We start from the raw sequence: 16,773 nt of genomic DNA on the forward strand, positions 1-16,773 counted from the left end.
TCAGAGGACAGGCTTCAATAGGGTGTTTGTTCTGATTTGTTGGTGGGCACCACGCTGGTTGAATATCACCCTTAACTACCCCCACCTCCACCTGTTCCAAACTTCTCTCTCCCCATCCCTGAGGGCAGTTCTACATTTGCTTCCAGGTCTGGGGGAAAGTGAAGGGTGTGTGTGTGTGTGTGTGTGTGTGTGTGTGTGTGTGTGTGTGTGTGTTGTTGAGAGAACAGAGTGACACTAGGCAGACATTCTTTGTGCTGTGGAGCTCTTTGCTTCTTCCAACCTGCATTTCCTAGGTACCTGCTCTGAACCACTCAGCTGGATGCAAAGAACAGAGATATTTCCCGGCCTTCAGAATGGGGGCATGCACAGGAGTCACTAAGCTCCTCCTAGGGGAGAGAATCTTGGACATCTTTCTCAAAGAATAGCACAGCACATGTGAATTGTGAAGCAGTGCAATGGTACATGGTACCTTTGAAGAACTGCAAAATGTTCTATGAGGCCAGGGAAAAAGAAGGGCAAGGTGGGTGGCAAGAAATGAGTCTGCAGAGGTGGGCAGGGGCCAAATCACAAAAGATATTGGGTACTACTCTAGGGTATTAGAACTTTACTCTGAAAGCTATGGGTAGGAGGAGAACCAGAAGTGTAGCCAGGACACTGTGGTGGTGGTGGGGGCAGGTGGCAGGGAGGGGTCAGTGAAGTCAGGGAGAAGATAGGTGGCCTTTGGATTTGTCAGTGTGCCAGTCAGTAGCCATTGATGGGCGGCACTGGAGGCCCACTAGAGGGGACGCATAAACCCGTAGTGACCCCACAGGACATGGTTTTCTCTGGGCAGGCTCAGCTCTTGCATAGGAGGGGTGAATTCAGGATTGGGATTCTGTAGGGGGGCTGCAGGGGGAGGAGATGGGGACAAGAAATACCAAGTAAATAATGGTGAGTGAGTGATGAAGTGATGGACGTGGGTTTAGACTTGGCACCGGCTTAGATAGAGTTTGGTGGCCAAGAATGGGATAACCATTAAAAGATATACTTTCATGTCCACAGAGCCAGAAGAGCTGCCTATTAACAGCATGGCCAGAGATATGTATTCTTTGCTCAGGGTTCCAAACTCGAATACTGGTGAAAAGTCCCTTCTCACTGTGCCTATTTCCCAATCTGTAAAATGAGAGGATTAGATGATCCCTAGAATCCTTCCAGGCCTAACCACATAATGATTCACCACTGTTCCCTTAGTTTTATCCTCTTCACACCTACTTAAGTGTCATGGCTACCCATACACTCTCAATACCTATTCGTGGAGTTCCTGATGATCTCCCTCACAGACACCTGGCAGTGTGCTGGCACCTCAGCAGTGCCCAACCTGTTGGCTGAGTGATGGTGATTACATGAGGACATGAGGAATTCTCTCCCTCTGCCTCCTCAGCAACCCTTCATGTCAGGTGTTTGGGGACCAGATGCAAATTCATTCACCACCTCCCTGATTTCAGTTTCTGCTTGCTCTGGTCCATCTTGCACTCTGAAGTGACCAGGAGAGAGTACTACTACGTGGGTGAGAAGGCAGGTTCTGGAGTCAGACCCCCTGGGTTTGACTACAGTTCTTCCATTTATTACCTGTGGGATCTTGGATGTATTACTTAACCTCTGTATTTTCTTCTAAAAGCTTTATGACTCATTTTACACATTTGCAAGTTTATTTTCATTGTATGGTGTGAGGTAGGGATCTAAATTTATTTTTTTTTATTTGTCTAGCCAATTGTTCCAACACCATTTACTGAAGGACCAATCCTTTCCTCCCTGGGGTGCATGTCTCCTCTGGCTCTTACCATATTCCCACATACGCATAGGTCTGTTTCTTGGTCCCCTGTTCTATTCAGTTTCCTAATTCACTTCTCTATCTAGCTATTCCCATTTATCACATTGCTTCAGTTACTTTATCTTTAAAGTCTTGATACTGATAGAACACAGGACTTCCCTGTAGTCCTGTGTTTTTCCTTGTAGTTTTTCAAAACTGTCTTAGACATCCTTGGCACTCTACCTTGTGATTTTTAGAATTGGTTTCTCCAATTCTTTTAAAAAGTAGTTTGCTTCCCTAGGCTGCCATTTCCTTTACCATCACGAAGGTGATGACCAAAGGTCCTATGTGTCACAAGGATGGCAAAGATGAAATTGTAAAGCAGAGAACACACCACCTGGTATAAAGGCCTGGAACAACAACCCAGGAGCACTCAGGAGAGAGTAGTATCATCTTCCACAAATGCCCAACCCGATGTAGTCACTGCTGTTTTAAAACCTTTGTTGGCTTCCCAGTCATGCGGAGTAAAGTTCAAACAGCCAGCCAAGCCACCTGACCCCAGCTGACCTTTCCCGTGGCACCTCCTGGCTCTCCCTCCTCCCTCCCCATCACGGCTATCATGTTCCAGCCCCCGCAAACTCGCTGTTAACCGAGCACAGCACCCTTGCACATGCTGTCCCCTTGGTCGAGAATTCCTTTACCCTTCATGAATCCTCTCAGACGGTGGCTCCACTGGGATGGAGTTAGTCACTCTCTCTGCCTTCTTTTTATTGCATTTGTCACTTTGCATTGTGATTGTGTCTGTTGTGACTTGTCTTATTTAGTGAACTCAGCACAGTCCTTGGCATTTTCCAAACAGGTGTTCACTCACAGCCACTATTTAATGATCACACACCAACTCTGGCATCACATACACTCCTTCACTTACTTAACGCTCACGACGACCCCACAAAGTAGACTTCTCCCCCAGTGAATAGGAAGGAACACAGACGGTAACTTGCTCAAGATCACAGAGCTTGTCAACGGCTCAGCGGAGACCTGAACCCTGGTCTAATTCCAAAGCTCACACCTTCTATTATAGCAGGCAGCCTGCCCTATCCTCCCTCCCTTTTCCGAATCCCTTACTCATCCTACCCTTCCACGGTCCCCCTGCCCAAGCTCTCTCCATCGGCCCCTCACCCCACCTCCAGGCACCCCAGCAGGTGCCTCTGTGAGGACTGCATGTCCTGGCTTGAGCACATTGCTGGAATTCAGGCCATAGAACATGGAGCCTCATGGCTGCATCGCAGATGCCGAGATGTTAGCTGGGTGTCACAAGACCAAGGAGATAAAAGAAACCTTTCACACCTCAAATGTGTTTGAAACCACAAAGCAAACAAGTCCATGGTTTATAACAACAGGGTTTCTTCAGCATGGTTATCAGGTCTCCAGAGAGGATGGGAGCCAGCCTGACTGGGGTTTGGGCAGGAATTCTGCCAACTCAGTCTGGCTTGAGTTGGTCAAAGCTGCCACCTCAGAATAACAAAGGGCGTAGGAAGTGCAATGCGTGTCGCAGCACTGTCCCCAGTGCTGGTTTCAGCAATGTCAGGGTGGCATTCGTGTTCTTTGGGCTGATTTCCTCTGGTCACTCATGCTCAAAGTTTTGGGGCCTTCTGAGATTTCTCTCCCACTCGCCCTCCCTCCTGCCACAAGTCCTGCAGACTATGAGGAGACTGGGCTGCAGCAAGGTAATCCCAAAGTTTGCATTTACCCTGAGAATGAAGAACAATCAACATGTAGTGAATGTGATGGGGATGGGTCACCTTTAGAATGGCCCATCATGATCTGATGTGGGCGAGCGGAGAGTTTCCGGAACCCCAGATCCCAATTAGAGGTGGCCATTTGGTGGTTTCCTGCATGTAGCACTTGCATCGGCGTTCATAAGCTCACAGCCTCATCACACACACTAAATCTGGCAAAAGAATCCTTTGATAGAGGAAGGGACGGTGATCATCATGGGATAAAGGAGGCCTGCAGAATCAGAATTTTAGGAGGAAAGGGTGCTCTGACCAGTTGACTGGGAATTTGCCCTGGGGCTGAACGAAGTGGTGATGCCACCAGAGTCCCAGCGAGGCCAGGGGCCCTCAGTGGATGAACACGTTTATCTGATTGTGATACACTCTTTATTCTTGCTTCTCCAGCCCTCTCTCCATCCCCAGGTCCACTCCTTGAGTCTGTAAGGCCTGGCATCACAAGTTTCCAGGTGGCTCCTTTCCAACCTCTCCTGCCTCCTCTTCAAACATGGCTGATTCTACACGACTGCCCTGCTCAAGAGCACTTCACACGTACGCAGCCAAACTCCTTGGCCTGGCTTTTGCGGCTTTCCCTAAATTGGCCTCATCATGCTTTATTTTTCAGCCCATAATGCTTGTCATCTGTCTTCAGCCGGAGGGGCACAGCTAACTTCATGTTGCTCTCCCCCTGGCGGTGCCCTGCCTGTTCTCTGCCTGCAAGTCCTACCAGCATGCATCTTCAAAACGCCGCTCCAGCCCATCCTGACTCCACCAGGCCCAACTTCTGCTTCCACACAGGAGAGCACCCCTTGCTGTGCTCCCTTGTTGTCCTGGATGTGGCTCACCTCTGTCCCCTCATGCCCCTCTGGGCTCCTAGTGAAGCACTGGGTGTCTGCCGGGGGGTCCCTGGCACTGACTCTCACTACCTTCCTGGGCTTCACTTCATTCCTTACTTGAACTCCCTGAACAGCAAATCTTCCATGCGGCCACCTCTGACCTCTGGGGCAACTCTCCAGAGTCCAGCAGAGGGTGGTGGTAAAATCAAAAGAAGACTGATGAGAAGGACTCGAAGAAAACTTTTAGAAAGAAACCAGAGACTAAGCAGGGATGTGTGTGAAATACTGGTTTTTATTGGTTGGCACAATATTACAACCTACAGTTCCAACGCCCTTCCCTCCCACACAGTTCAAGTGGAAAGAAACTGATTAACACACAGAAAGGAACAGCACACTCACAGGTTTAAGCATTTGTTTTTACAAAAAGGAGTCAGATATAGGGGTGGTGGGATTTTAGGGATAGTACCAGAGCTCCAGCTAGACTATGGGGGAGGGCTTTGCTGTCCTCTGCTGCCGGCACACATGAGGGGATGCTTTAGTAAGGGGACGGTTACACACGGCTGGCTGGCTATTAAAGGGGGAAAAGGGGGACTTGCATCTGCTGTGCACCTGTCTCAGACCCAAACCTGAACTTTCTTTTCAGCCCTCCCCCACAACCCGCCTGCCCCCACGGGAAAGAGAGGTATGAAGGAAGCCTAAGAACAGCCTCCTAGAGAAAGGGTGCAGGAAAACTCAGTTTCCTTCCACCTCCTCTGGACCCATTCTGCTCCCCTCAGCTCCTAAGAGCACTGAGAGACTGGGGAAGAAGCCAGGCCTGGGCAGGCGGCTCCAAGTGGGCAGGGAGGAAAACTCGCTTTTCCATACAATACCAAGCAAGGTTGTTTTGCAAACGAAAAAATGGAAAACAAGACCATGCACCCCTGGGTTAGGAGCTCCTACGTCCTGGAGCACATTTGGATAGGGGTAAGGGCGACGTTATTCCAAACCCCAGTTGTGAAAGGTCGCAAGAGGCTAAGGGACCATAACCAACCCCTCCTCCCACACAAGCGCCTTTCCTTGGATTCCCTGGGGTTTTGTTGAGCTCATCTGGGGTTATTCTGCTACCCTCTCCAAGGATGAGTACTCAGCCCATTGGCCACTCCACTTTTTACCCTTTCTAGAAATATACAGCACACTGCCTAAACAGGTGATCCATTCTCACTCTGCAGAATGGTCACCAAGGAACCAGGTGACCTAGGGGTGGAAAGGCTAAGTTGTTTGCTTTTCTGGGTGGTCCTGATGGAAGGGGACAGCAGTGGAGTTCTGGTGGAATCAGAATAGTCTGGTTTGAGTCTGTGTGATCCCCAGGGGACTGGTCCCTGGGTACATGGGCCCCTGGCTCTGTCTCAGTTCTGGAGACTTTGTCATTTAGGCCTCAGCTAAAACATGAAGGGAAAGGGACAAAGACTTTGTCCTTCAGAAAAAGTTAAACTCAATACATCTTGGCTACTTTATCTCCATCCAAAGGGTTCCCTGGAAACACCTGTTGAACTTGGCCAAAGGGAGACTGCACCTGTGCGATACACTTGAGAAGACAGGGTTCAGAAGCACCTCTAGTTCATCTGTTTCAGAACTGGAATGGTCCCAGGGAGTTTAACCCTTCTGGTGCTGATGGTAGATGAGTGGAGTGGAGGTGAGCAGAGTTGGGAAACCCCTCAAATACGCCTCATGCTGTTTGGAGATCATACCCTGTAGCTCAGCAAATAGAGCTGGGGTCTCACTGCTTCTTCCTTAGAGCCCATCCCCTACCAAGGTGATTGAGTAGGTGGGAAAAAGGTCCTTGAAATAAAGACTGGCCTCTTTATACAAAATCAAATATAAAGATGCTACTAACAGGCTTCCACATCCTCCCTCTGAAACACTTGGGTAGGCCAGAGATACCTGCTTTACTTTTACAACGTCCTCAAATGCTCCTACTTCCTTAAACACGTGGTGTACACTGGTAGTTATCTTTAAGATAGATGCACTAACTGACATTTTATTCATTTTAACCACCAACTTTTTCTTCAATTATAAATCAGTTTGAATGTTTTCAGACCATGAGACAATAAAAACGGACCTGACATTTATAAAACTGCACCCCACACTGTGTCTCTTTTATAATAGAGTGGACCAACTGTTTTTCTAACTACAAAATGCAACACTGTGCAACTGCTGGGCCCTGGACTCCCTCGTGAATCTGTGCCCTGAGCAGCACTTCTATGGCCATGAATGGGTGAGTGCAAGGGTGGGGTTCTCAGAGGCAAAACAAAACACCTGAAGCAAACTGGATTTTGGAGGACAGAATCCCTTTGGATTCTGAGCAAAAAATGCTCTCAGTCACGTGGGAGGAGGCAAAAGGGCAGGTTTGTGTCTGCGCACCGTGGCTTAGGTGCCTGCAGCTCCCTCGAATCCTTCATGTCCTCAGGAGGAGCACAGGCCAGTTGCTGGCTGGGCGAAGGCCCTTGAAGTCCTCCCCTCCCCCCAGTGCTTTGGAAGCTCTCCAAGACCTAACTTCAACCTGCCCCCGTGGAGGCCTTACGTGGAGCAGGCCTATCTATTCCGGTTGTGGGTGTCTCCATAATCAGCCTCTATCTTCCCTGGCATAAGTCATATCTATTATGTTAAGACCAAGCCTTAACACTGAAATGCTGTTTTTTTCCAATGGGACAGTAATGAGGTAGAAGAGGCTACATGGATCTATTGCTTTAGGTTAACATTTTCAATTCAGCACAAAAGTGTTCAGAAAGCCAGGCTCGTATCAGTATTACTTCCAGTATTACTGGAGAAATGACTTCCTGAAGGTGAGCCACTCCACCCCACTGTACAGACAGGGAGTCCAGTCTCAAGGCCCAGCATCGGGAAAGGGTATCTTGCTTTCTTCCTGAGAAGTTCCAAAGACTTAAGATTTTGATCTTAATGCCTGATTAGGGCCTCAAGCCCAGAAGAGTGATTTTACTGTATTGGTGAAATGTTCCCTGAAAGGCGCATCCCATGGATAACGTCCACAGATGGTGAGCAATTTAGTAGGTAATTGTTCCAGAACCAGAATTTATGTTCCCCAACTCAAATATTTATAGAATCTTCACATCTGGCCTGGCTGCAGTGGGGGTGGAAGGGCGGGTAGCACATCAAAATGGTGATGAACCTGGAAAATGACAAGGCTGCTGCTTTTGTATCTTTTAAAGCCTATCTCCAGGGGGTTAAATGCCTTTTTTTTGCTGTTCTAGTGGCCCCTGTTTGGGGTTAAGAACTCAGAATGTAAACTGAAGGAAACCTATTTAATTCAACAACCTAATTGCTGGCGGAACAGAAGCAATGACTCGCCACCTTCTAGATATTAATCTTGCTTTTTCAGCCAAAAGCACTTCCTTCTTCCGCAGAGGCCCTCCTGCTGTGCTCAATTCTGAGTTAAGGAGGCTTTTCTTTGCGCTCCCCTTGCCAGGTGGACAGTCTCATTTTCTAGGACAAGCTCAGGCTCACAGATCATTACTATCAACAAAGATTTAGGGGAGAGACATGCCCTTTTCACTTCAAAAGCTTCACGTAGCAGACACACAAAATCAAATCACGTGACTGCCAGCCTCAGCTCAAGGAGTCTGTTATAATCAACACCAAATGGGATTCTTTATTTCTCTTTTTATTTATTAATTTTTAAGGGGATTAGGAGGACAAACTATTGGATTACTCTGAAGGTGAGAGATATCACTTTTTAAATGTCCTGATTAGGCTTCACCCATCCCTGAAAGGTTATCAAGCTAATGCAAAAACATTGTCGAAGTGTGAAGCCGCCTTTTCAGAGACAGGAGTGGAAGGCTCCTGGCTTCCAAAGGAGAGTCTGCCTAAAAGGAGGTTCCCAGGGCCTGTGATGACCTCAAGTCAACCTGATGTAGTATATTCTATAGATTGCAGTATTTAGCAATTCACAATTTACTTGAAAATCTCAAATGTCTTACTGCTTTAGGTGACATGTCAGGTGACGTGGAATACACAGCTCTTCTGGATGGTGTGGTCTCTGTTGCAAGCTCACCCCAGAGTGCAGAGGCTGACTCGGGTGCTTTCCCACCTACCCCAAGTGAGGGGGGGGGGGTGCCCTGATGGAGCAAGGCTGACGCCACTAAGGTTGACAGCTGCAGAGCCTTGGGGAAATAGGTTCTATCCCAGCAGTGCTCAGAAGAAACGACTGCCACCCCAACTGGGCAGTATAAACTGCACAGCCTCAGGTCTGACTTCTTTTAGAGTCTTCAAGAATAAGAACTCAAAGAGCCATCTGCATTATTTAATCACCATTAAACAATCTCCTCTCCCTAGAAATGCTTGAGTTGACTATCCTGCATGTCTCCTATTTTTTGTAAAGATGTAGATGTGAAATGCAGGTGGGACCAGGATATAGAGTTATATTATCAACCCTCATTTCTCTTTAAGCAAAAATTCATCCCACTGTGGAGATTTCTCCAGGTATTTCTTCTAATGCTAAATCCACTCTCAACTAGGATGGGCTTAGAGAACACTTCAGAAATATTAAAAATTATACAGTTGTGGCAAAAACCACATTGTGGTTATTAAATCCTTTTTGTAAATGAACAAAAATATGGCTCAGGCTAAGCTGTTTAAAAAAAAAGATCAGGTGGGGAGATCAACAAAGATATTAACACAGCACTAGATGGAAATGACAAATATGTTAAGTACAAGGTATGAAACGCACATCCATGTCCATCAGAAGACCGATTACTCCCCTCTGTTGAAGAGGTTTAGAAGAAGCCCTCAATAAGCACTGTACGTGGAGAAGAGAAAGGGGAAGGAGAAGGAGGAAGCATGGTTCTATGGGGAACTTCTTCCTCCTAGAATTCTCAAAACAAAAGGTGACTTTTTTTTTCTTCTAAGCAAGTCTAAGAGACTTTACATGGGCTGACTCCTAACACTGAAACAGAAAATATTTCTCTGCCATGAAGGAACTTGACTATGTAGCAACAGTGTACAAAAAACTGCAAACGCTCTCAGAGGGCAGTGACCCACTCTGCTCCCCAGAGGCTGCGGGAAGCAAGGCCTCCAGTGCCTCACTTTCCACAGCACTGGCAACGCAATGCACAGGGCGGAAATCCTGTGGCGAAGCCACCTTCTAGGCCTTGCTCAGCCTTAGCAGGGTGATACTCCCACACTCTCTGATCCCTCCAGATGGCCTCAGCTCAGACTCAGCAGTGAGGAAACCCTCTCCTCACAGGGCAGATGGGGCAGCAGACACTTGTAAAAATAAAACAGTCAGTTCGGTAACTTTTCCATCCTGTTTTGTTTACCATGAGAAAAATCAAGACTCCTCTTTCATGGGCTGCACTGTTCTGAGAGGCGACCAGAAAACCTAACGTGGCCGACTCCTGGTAGTCCTCTTTCTCTCTCTCTCTCACACACACACACACACAAACACACACACACACTCACTCACTCACACACAGTCCTGGTCCAAAAAAACGGCATGATCTCACTGTTGTTTCCCCAAGGGCTGCAATTTATAAACCAAAAACAAATTTTAATTTAAAAAAAGCCATTGCTATCTTTCTCCATCCTGAGTATGGTGGACTCTGATGGGCACTCTGGTAATAATCAGAATCTAAGATGTGCCCGTTCACTGTGAGAGAGACTCGATATCTGCCCTGAACACAGGAACCTGTTTCTGCCAAGCCTGAATAAGGTGAGTATAAGGTGAGTACTTGCAGAATTAATGGCAAATCAGTGTTGTCTAAATATTCTGCAAGCAGGGTAAACTTTGAGCTTTCCTCTGTTTTTCCTTGCTTTCTTTGGGGGAGATAGAAAGGTTACTGCAACCATGTGTCTAAGTAATGTATCACAAAAGGGCTGTGACTACACGTCAGGAGATAGCCATGGTGTTTATGATGCCAGGGAGGGAAAAACACCGACCCCTGCTCACCAGAATCCCAGTGCAACAGATAACCGCATCAGTTTCAACAATTCTGGTGTTGGACAAAGCCTCCTTTTGTCAGTTAAGGAAGCATCAGCACAACCTCGCCAGTTAACTGCATTAATGGGATCCATTCATGTCACTGACAAATACTTCTTGGCACAGTTCACTTTCCTGACCCAAAGACGCCAACAACCATCCAAACAGGACTTTGTAGGGTAGTGTATTATTATACCAGCCCAGTGAAAACATCTTCAGGTCACTAAAAACTGCACAAATACTATTAACAAATGCAGTTCCTGTTTCAAGAGTACTAATCGTTTTCCTGCAAAGCTCTTTCAATCTGTATCATAAAGGTAGAATTTATTTTGAAGATTGTTTTGGGGACTCCATTTAGTGCTGAGCTGAACTTATTTTATTGTCCCCTTTAGTTATTTGCACAGAACCTCAGAATGCTCTAAATCAGGTAATAAGCAGCAGTGTGTTCGTTTTTAAGTAGGACACATGAACAGTGAGTTGGCATTTAGATTCAAATCCCATGGTGCTTTCTATCCACTGGGACCCTTACTTAGGGACAGGATTCCTTTCCCAGAGGTAGAGCGGTCTCCTAAGGAAACTGCCGGCACTGCTTTTTGGCTCCGTGTTTTAAGACTGGGAGAGAAGATGCAAACCGAGAATAGATAGCAAAAATTTAAGTTCATCAACTGATGTCCCCTAAAACACTGAACATTAAATGACACAGGCCTACCAGATACTATATTTCTTTTAGTGGGAGGGAAGAGCAAAAGCTTTTCAAAGTTTGAGTATTTATTAGAATTTTTAAATAAAGAGAACTACGATTTTAATTTCACATCTTGGCTATGTTTTGACAATGGAGATGCCACCAAGAGTATAGCAACAAACTCCTGTCCCAAGCCAGGGATTGATCAGTGCCCCCCACCCCCAGCCCCGGTCTCAAGACCCTTTTCTGCCTACTTCTCGACTAAACAACACAATTGGCAAATGAAGCCAGCATCAAACCTGTATCAAAACCCAACAAGACAGTTTGCAGGGAGCCAATGCATTATGTTGCTGTTCTAATAACTGATTAAGCATTCTCCCATACCACTTCTCAGCGGATGATGGACCTTTCACATCCCAGTGGGAGACATATTTAATATTTCTGAGCATGCTCCATGGTGCAATTACAAGTGCTATAACATTACAAAGACAAGCAAACATCTGAATTTTCCTCCTGTGTACTTTTCAGGAACGTAACATGGTTACCCAGAACAGGGACAGGACTGTACAGCTGCACTTGCCAAGTATAGTTGGATGCTTCAGAGCACAAGGACAATATCCAGTTCAGCACGGTGTAAGGCATGGATGCACAGGGAGAGAGGCCTTTGTCGGCGATAAGTAGCATTATGGAAAAAACTCCAAACCAGCAGGATAGAAACAGTGCTCGACGCTCCAGTTTTTTAGATAGTAATCCCAAGAATCCAGTTCAAATCCCTATTGTCAACATGTAGGGAGGAATTCAATTTCTAGCATTGTTTCTCCAGATCTGAGCTGAGGCCATTTGCTCCTGGCTTGGTAATAAAAAAGAAAATAGGTTTCTTCCTGTTTCTTTCTTGGCATGGAAACACAGCTTTGAGAAGAGAAGGCCATGAGTCCTGGGAGCACTATGAAGGTAGCTAAACTCTTCCCATACCCTACATAACTACAGTCGATGACTGGGAAAAGAGAGAGGACAGGGAACTTTACCTAGCCACTAGCATCAGAAACAAAAAAGTAAATTAATTGTGAGGCTCTCCACTTCAGAAACACCCTGAATTTAAAAAACAAAACTTTGAAAAATTAAACAGTTAAATCCCTCTTCTAAAAGTCATTTATTTACATATTATATGCCCAGTATATAATGTGTAGATAAATGTATCTTGCAGTGAAAGTGACCAGCCTACCAGACTTAACAGCACATTACAGGACAAATTCTTGAAAGATTTCATCTCATATTGGTATCTTTTAATTAAAAAAAAAAAAAAAAAAAAAAAAAAAAATCTGGCCAGGGCTGGGATGAAACAGACAGGAACACTTCAGAATCCAAGGCAGAGGGAAGGCTGTTTGCCTCTTTAGAGAATTGTAGGGGTGTGAAAAGGGAGAGACAGATCATGCACAAAAGTACTGACAAATTACACACCCACCCCCCACCCCCTCAATAAAAAGAGAAGAAAAAGCCCCATCACTTAACACCAAACAGCAACATTATCAATAAACCCTTTCTCTGCTGCCCATCATGCCTTAGTTGAAAGAGGAGGCCTGTGAGGAGAGGTGAAAGAGCAAGGGTGAGAGGGAAGACCTGCACTTCAGTCTAGTTTCCAATTTCCATTTCTCTTACAGGAAATCTTCAGTCATCTGATGCCTGGCATCGAGCTCTGAGCAGAAACTGAGTAAGTGGTGGCCACGAGCGGGGTGCCATTGTTGGCTGAGTAGCCTTGCCTCAACGTTTCAAAATACGATGCTTGCACCGGTTTGTGATACTGCAGCACTTTTATGGCATCTTCTATTTTAAACCATTCCCGCTTCCTTCCTGTCGAGGCAGAGAGAAAAAGAAATCAGTACAAAAGGAAAGCAGCAGGTTTCTGACCCTAAAACTTTTGAGAAAATGTAGAAAAAAACATGGAAGCAATGGTTATCAGTGTTTTTCTTTTCTTTTTCACATTGAAGTATAACTGACCTACAACACTATGTTAGTTCCAGGCGTACAACATAGTGATTTGATATTTCTATACATTACAAAATGACCACGATGGTTATCAACATTTAAAAAACATGTAAGTTTATTTTTCCTTATTTTCTTTTCCTACAAGGGTGATGCAAGCACTTTATATGCTTCAAATATTACACAAATGTCTAATGCAGAAAACAGGTAAGAAATCTGGAAACTGAAGTGCTGAAAGTCATTGTGTGAAACCTGCCCTCTAAAGAGAACCACTGCTAGTGGTTTCCTCTTGAGCTCCGGGGCCTCTGGGCTTCCTCGGCTTGTACATAAGTGCCTGAAGCCCGCCAGCAACCCCATCTCCTGCAGAAACAGACATGAGCATCAGCTTCCAGAATTACCAGGATGGCTGACTTGTAATCAGTTATTTATTTTAAAATTTTTGTATAAGAGTGATATATCTACAAAAAAGAAAATATTTTCTCAAAAAGAGGAAAATATAATCTCAACACAATCATTATTAACTTTTCAGTGTATTTACATTTTTTTCAAATGCATGTTTTAAAATCCTCCATTATTTTTTCTCTTACAAAAATAACAAAAGATCATTGGTTAAAATTGGGAAAACAGAAGAAAGCATAAATAAGATAATTACCTGTAATCTTATAAACCAGAAGTAACTACTCTTAATACCTTAGTGCATTTGCTTTTCTTTCATCTTATTTGAAAAAGACACAGTTATTTGAGCAACTATAATTGGGATCATGCTTTAAGGTGCTCGGAATCCTCAGAGGCCCTGATGGAGTGCTGTTGTTAGGAACATGGACACTGAAGCTAATATGCTGGGCTCCAATCACATCAATGGCTCTAATGAGCTGCACAGCTTTGGGCAAGTTACTGAACCTCTCTGGGCCCCATTTTCTTCATCTATAAAATAGAGATAATAAATAATGCCTATCTCACAAGTCTGTTGTGAGGGCTAATATGTAAAGCATTTGAACAATACCTGGGACAGAGTACATGCTGTAAGAGTTTGCTTTACTATTACTGTTGTTATTGCTTCTTTTCCACTTCACATTGTTTCTTAAGCATTCTTCTCTGTTGTAAAAGTATGATATTTAATGGCTGCATTACATCATAATATCTAGCATGGATATAATGTCATTCACTTAACCATTTCCCTATCATTGGACATCAACAGTCTGCAATTTTAGTTATTATAAATAATGCTACACTTAAAAAAAATTTGAACACTATAGGGCTTGTGATACTGTCAAACAGCTTTCCAGAAGGATGTACTGATCCCCAATCCTGCTTTTGTGTGTTGGAATGTCAGTCTTACCACACTCCTGCCAGCACTGTTAACTTTTGTTTGGCATTGCCAATTCTTTAGGTGAAAACCAGTACCTCATCTTTGTTTTCACTTCAAATTCATATTTTAATGTAGTTCTAATGAGTGTATATACAATTCTGTATCCTGTTTTCAGTCACCAACACGATCTCATAAGCACTTTCCCATGGTGTAGAGCTTTCATAAGTATGCGTTTAACTGCCTAACGTTCCATCAGATGAATGGACCTTAGATCACTTAACATTTGCTGACCTGTACATTTTAAGACCCAATTTTTCATCTGAAAAAGGCTCATCTGAAGGAAGGCTCATAGGCTTATTCCCATATTCAGATTGTTTCATTAGAGTCAATTCTCAGCAGTGGGAGTACAGGTGAAAGGCTTGTTTGGATATTAATAGAGCAATGGTACCTTAAAAATTAGTATCACAAGTGTGTGACTCCCACCAGACAGAGTACTCTGAGGACAGGGCCAGCCACACCACTCACCTCTGTTTCTTTTTCAGGCCCCAGCACTGGCTGTCAAGGAGTCTATTTTTAATACCCCCCACACTGAATTTATTTATACTTAAGTTTATTGCATTCTTACCAAACACAAAGCCATTAAAAGCTGAAGAGCTATGAAATGCCCAGATCAACAATGTGAGAGGCATGATGGCAAAGCATATACTAACAATAAAGGGAGAGGCTTTGGTAAATGAATTATATCTGTTTGCCAATTTACAACAGAAGATAATAATATTATACTTTCCTAGAATATACTTTCCTTCAGAGCTAAAAGATTAAACCATGAGCCAACCATTAAAATCACCTCAATTTTTAGGTCAAAAGACATATATACAGACTTCCCTGGTGGCGCAGTGGTTAAGAATCCGCCTGCCAATGCGGGGTACATGGATGGGTTCGATCCCTGGTCCAGGAAGATCCCACATGCCACAGAGTAACTAAGTCCACGCACCACAACTACTGAGCCCACACGCCTAGAGCCTGTGCTCCGCAACAAGAGAAGCCACAGCAATGAGAAGCCCGCACACTGCAACAAAGAGTAGCCTCCACTTGCCTCAACTAGAGAAAGCCCATGTGCAGCAACAAAGACCCAACACAGCCAAAACAAAAAAAAAGGACATATACATGCAATAGTGATCTGAGATCAAAGAAAATGGCTCCTTAGGAGAAAGTCACGTGCACCTGAAGGGTAACATGAATATAACTGGAAACTACTCCCATCACTCTACACCTACTATACAGCTCTGGAGGGAGGGGCTCACACAACCAAACCGACAGTTTTCTCTAACAGTATGAATAAGCACTGCAAGGAACAGCCACGGCCGTGCTCCCGCCTAAGGTTCATGGCCAGCAGCGGGCCTAGCATTGCGGAGGCCTTGATCAATACCTGCTTGGGAGGATCCAATTTGGTTTTAGAATCAACAGGTCTTATTTTTATGGGCCGCATTTCTAAATGTTGACTATGTACCCAACTCTGGCTTCCTCTTAAACATTTCAAAATAGTACCTTTCACAAGTTCAGAAATGGACATCCTTCTGTTATTTCTTTTCTTTATCAGGCTCTCATTTGTGGTTGTGGGTAATGACCTACGGCACGGCCAGGGCCGGTTGTGGGGAGCTCTTTGGAGGCCATCTGGGGATAACTTACCAATGTTAACTGAGTCTTCCCAGTCTTCCAGCACTTCTGTGACAATGAGCACATAGACATACGTTCTGTGCTTCCTCTCCTGGTTCTGAAGGGCAAAGAGGGACAGAGAGAGTTTTTCCTTAGAGAGCTGAGATTATGTAAACGTCCAGAGAGCTTAGACCCAAGGATTCCTTTCACTTTTTATCGTCCTACAATCAGATATGGAATAGCACCAACTGGCCTATTTAAAACATGCCACACTTGAATCTGAGGGTGAGCTCTTTGCCTGGGCTTCCAAAGCCAAGGCTTTACCCTCTTTTTTCTGTGCAACTTCTCAATACTGAGAAAAGGATTTGGGACCTCTTGAGAAAAAGGCACCAGGTAAATTTAACTAGCTAGAACACCAGAAAGAGAAGAGACTGTGGTGGGCAGGGGTCCCATCAATGTGAGCAAGCTGATTATCTCACACATCTCCCCTCCTCCTACTAACCCTGCTCATCTTTATTCCCTGATTTCCTACTTTCTCCAAATCTCTAGTCCAGACTATGTCCTTGTTTGTCTCTTGTGCTATAGCTACTTATCTTCCACTTCTCCTCTGTCTCCTTTACACTTATCTATCCCTCCTCACATCTTGGGAGGAGAGGAAGAGAGGTAGACACGGGAAAAACAATTCTAACAAATAATTCTAGTTAATTGGAGGAGATTATGGGATTTTAAAAAGAACGCATGTTATTCTCTGCTGGTGCTGCACTGCTGTGAAAACTTG

At 44.8% G+C, this 16,773-nt stretch overlaps 1 protein-coding gene across 2 annotated transcripts in view; it reads right to left on the reverse strand.

Moving 5' to 3' along the window:
* Window positions 1-4,671: 4,671 nt before the first annotated feature.
* Window positions 4,672-16,773, reverse strand: part of NUDT3 (nudix hydrolase 3) — a 109,438-nt gene continuing 97,336 nt past the window's right edge. For both annotated transcript variants that reach the window (XM_027127003.1, XM_027127002.1), the window contains 2 exons: window positions 16,029-16,113; window positions 4,672-12,898 (listed from right to left, as the gene is read on the reverse strand). In XM_027127003.1, coding sequence (XP_026982804.1) covers window positions 12,720-12,898; window positions 16,029-16,113 — 264 coding nt within the window. In that variant the 3' untranslated portion in view covers window positions 4,672-12,719. The remainder of the gene's footprint in view (window positions 12,899-16,028; window positions 16,114-16,773) is intronic.

The sequence above is a fragment of the Aethalodelphis obliquidens genome, unplaced genomic scaffold (genome assembly GCF_003676395.1).
Source record: "Aethalodelphis obliquidens isolate GAN/ISIS:26980383/991018 unplaced genomic scaffold, ASM367639v1 scaffold31, whole genome shotgun sequence".
Classification (NCBI taxonomy): domain Eukaryota; kingdom Metazoa; phylum Chordata; class Mammalia; order Artiodactyla; family Delphinidae; genus Aethalodelphis; species Aethalodelphis obliquidens.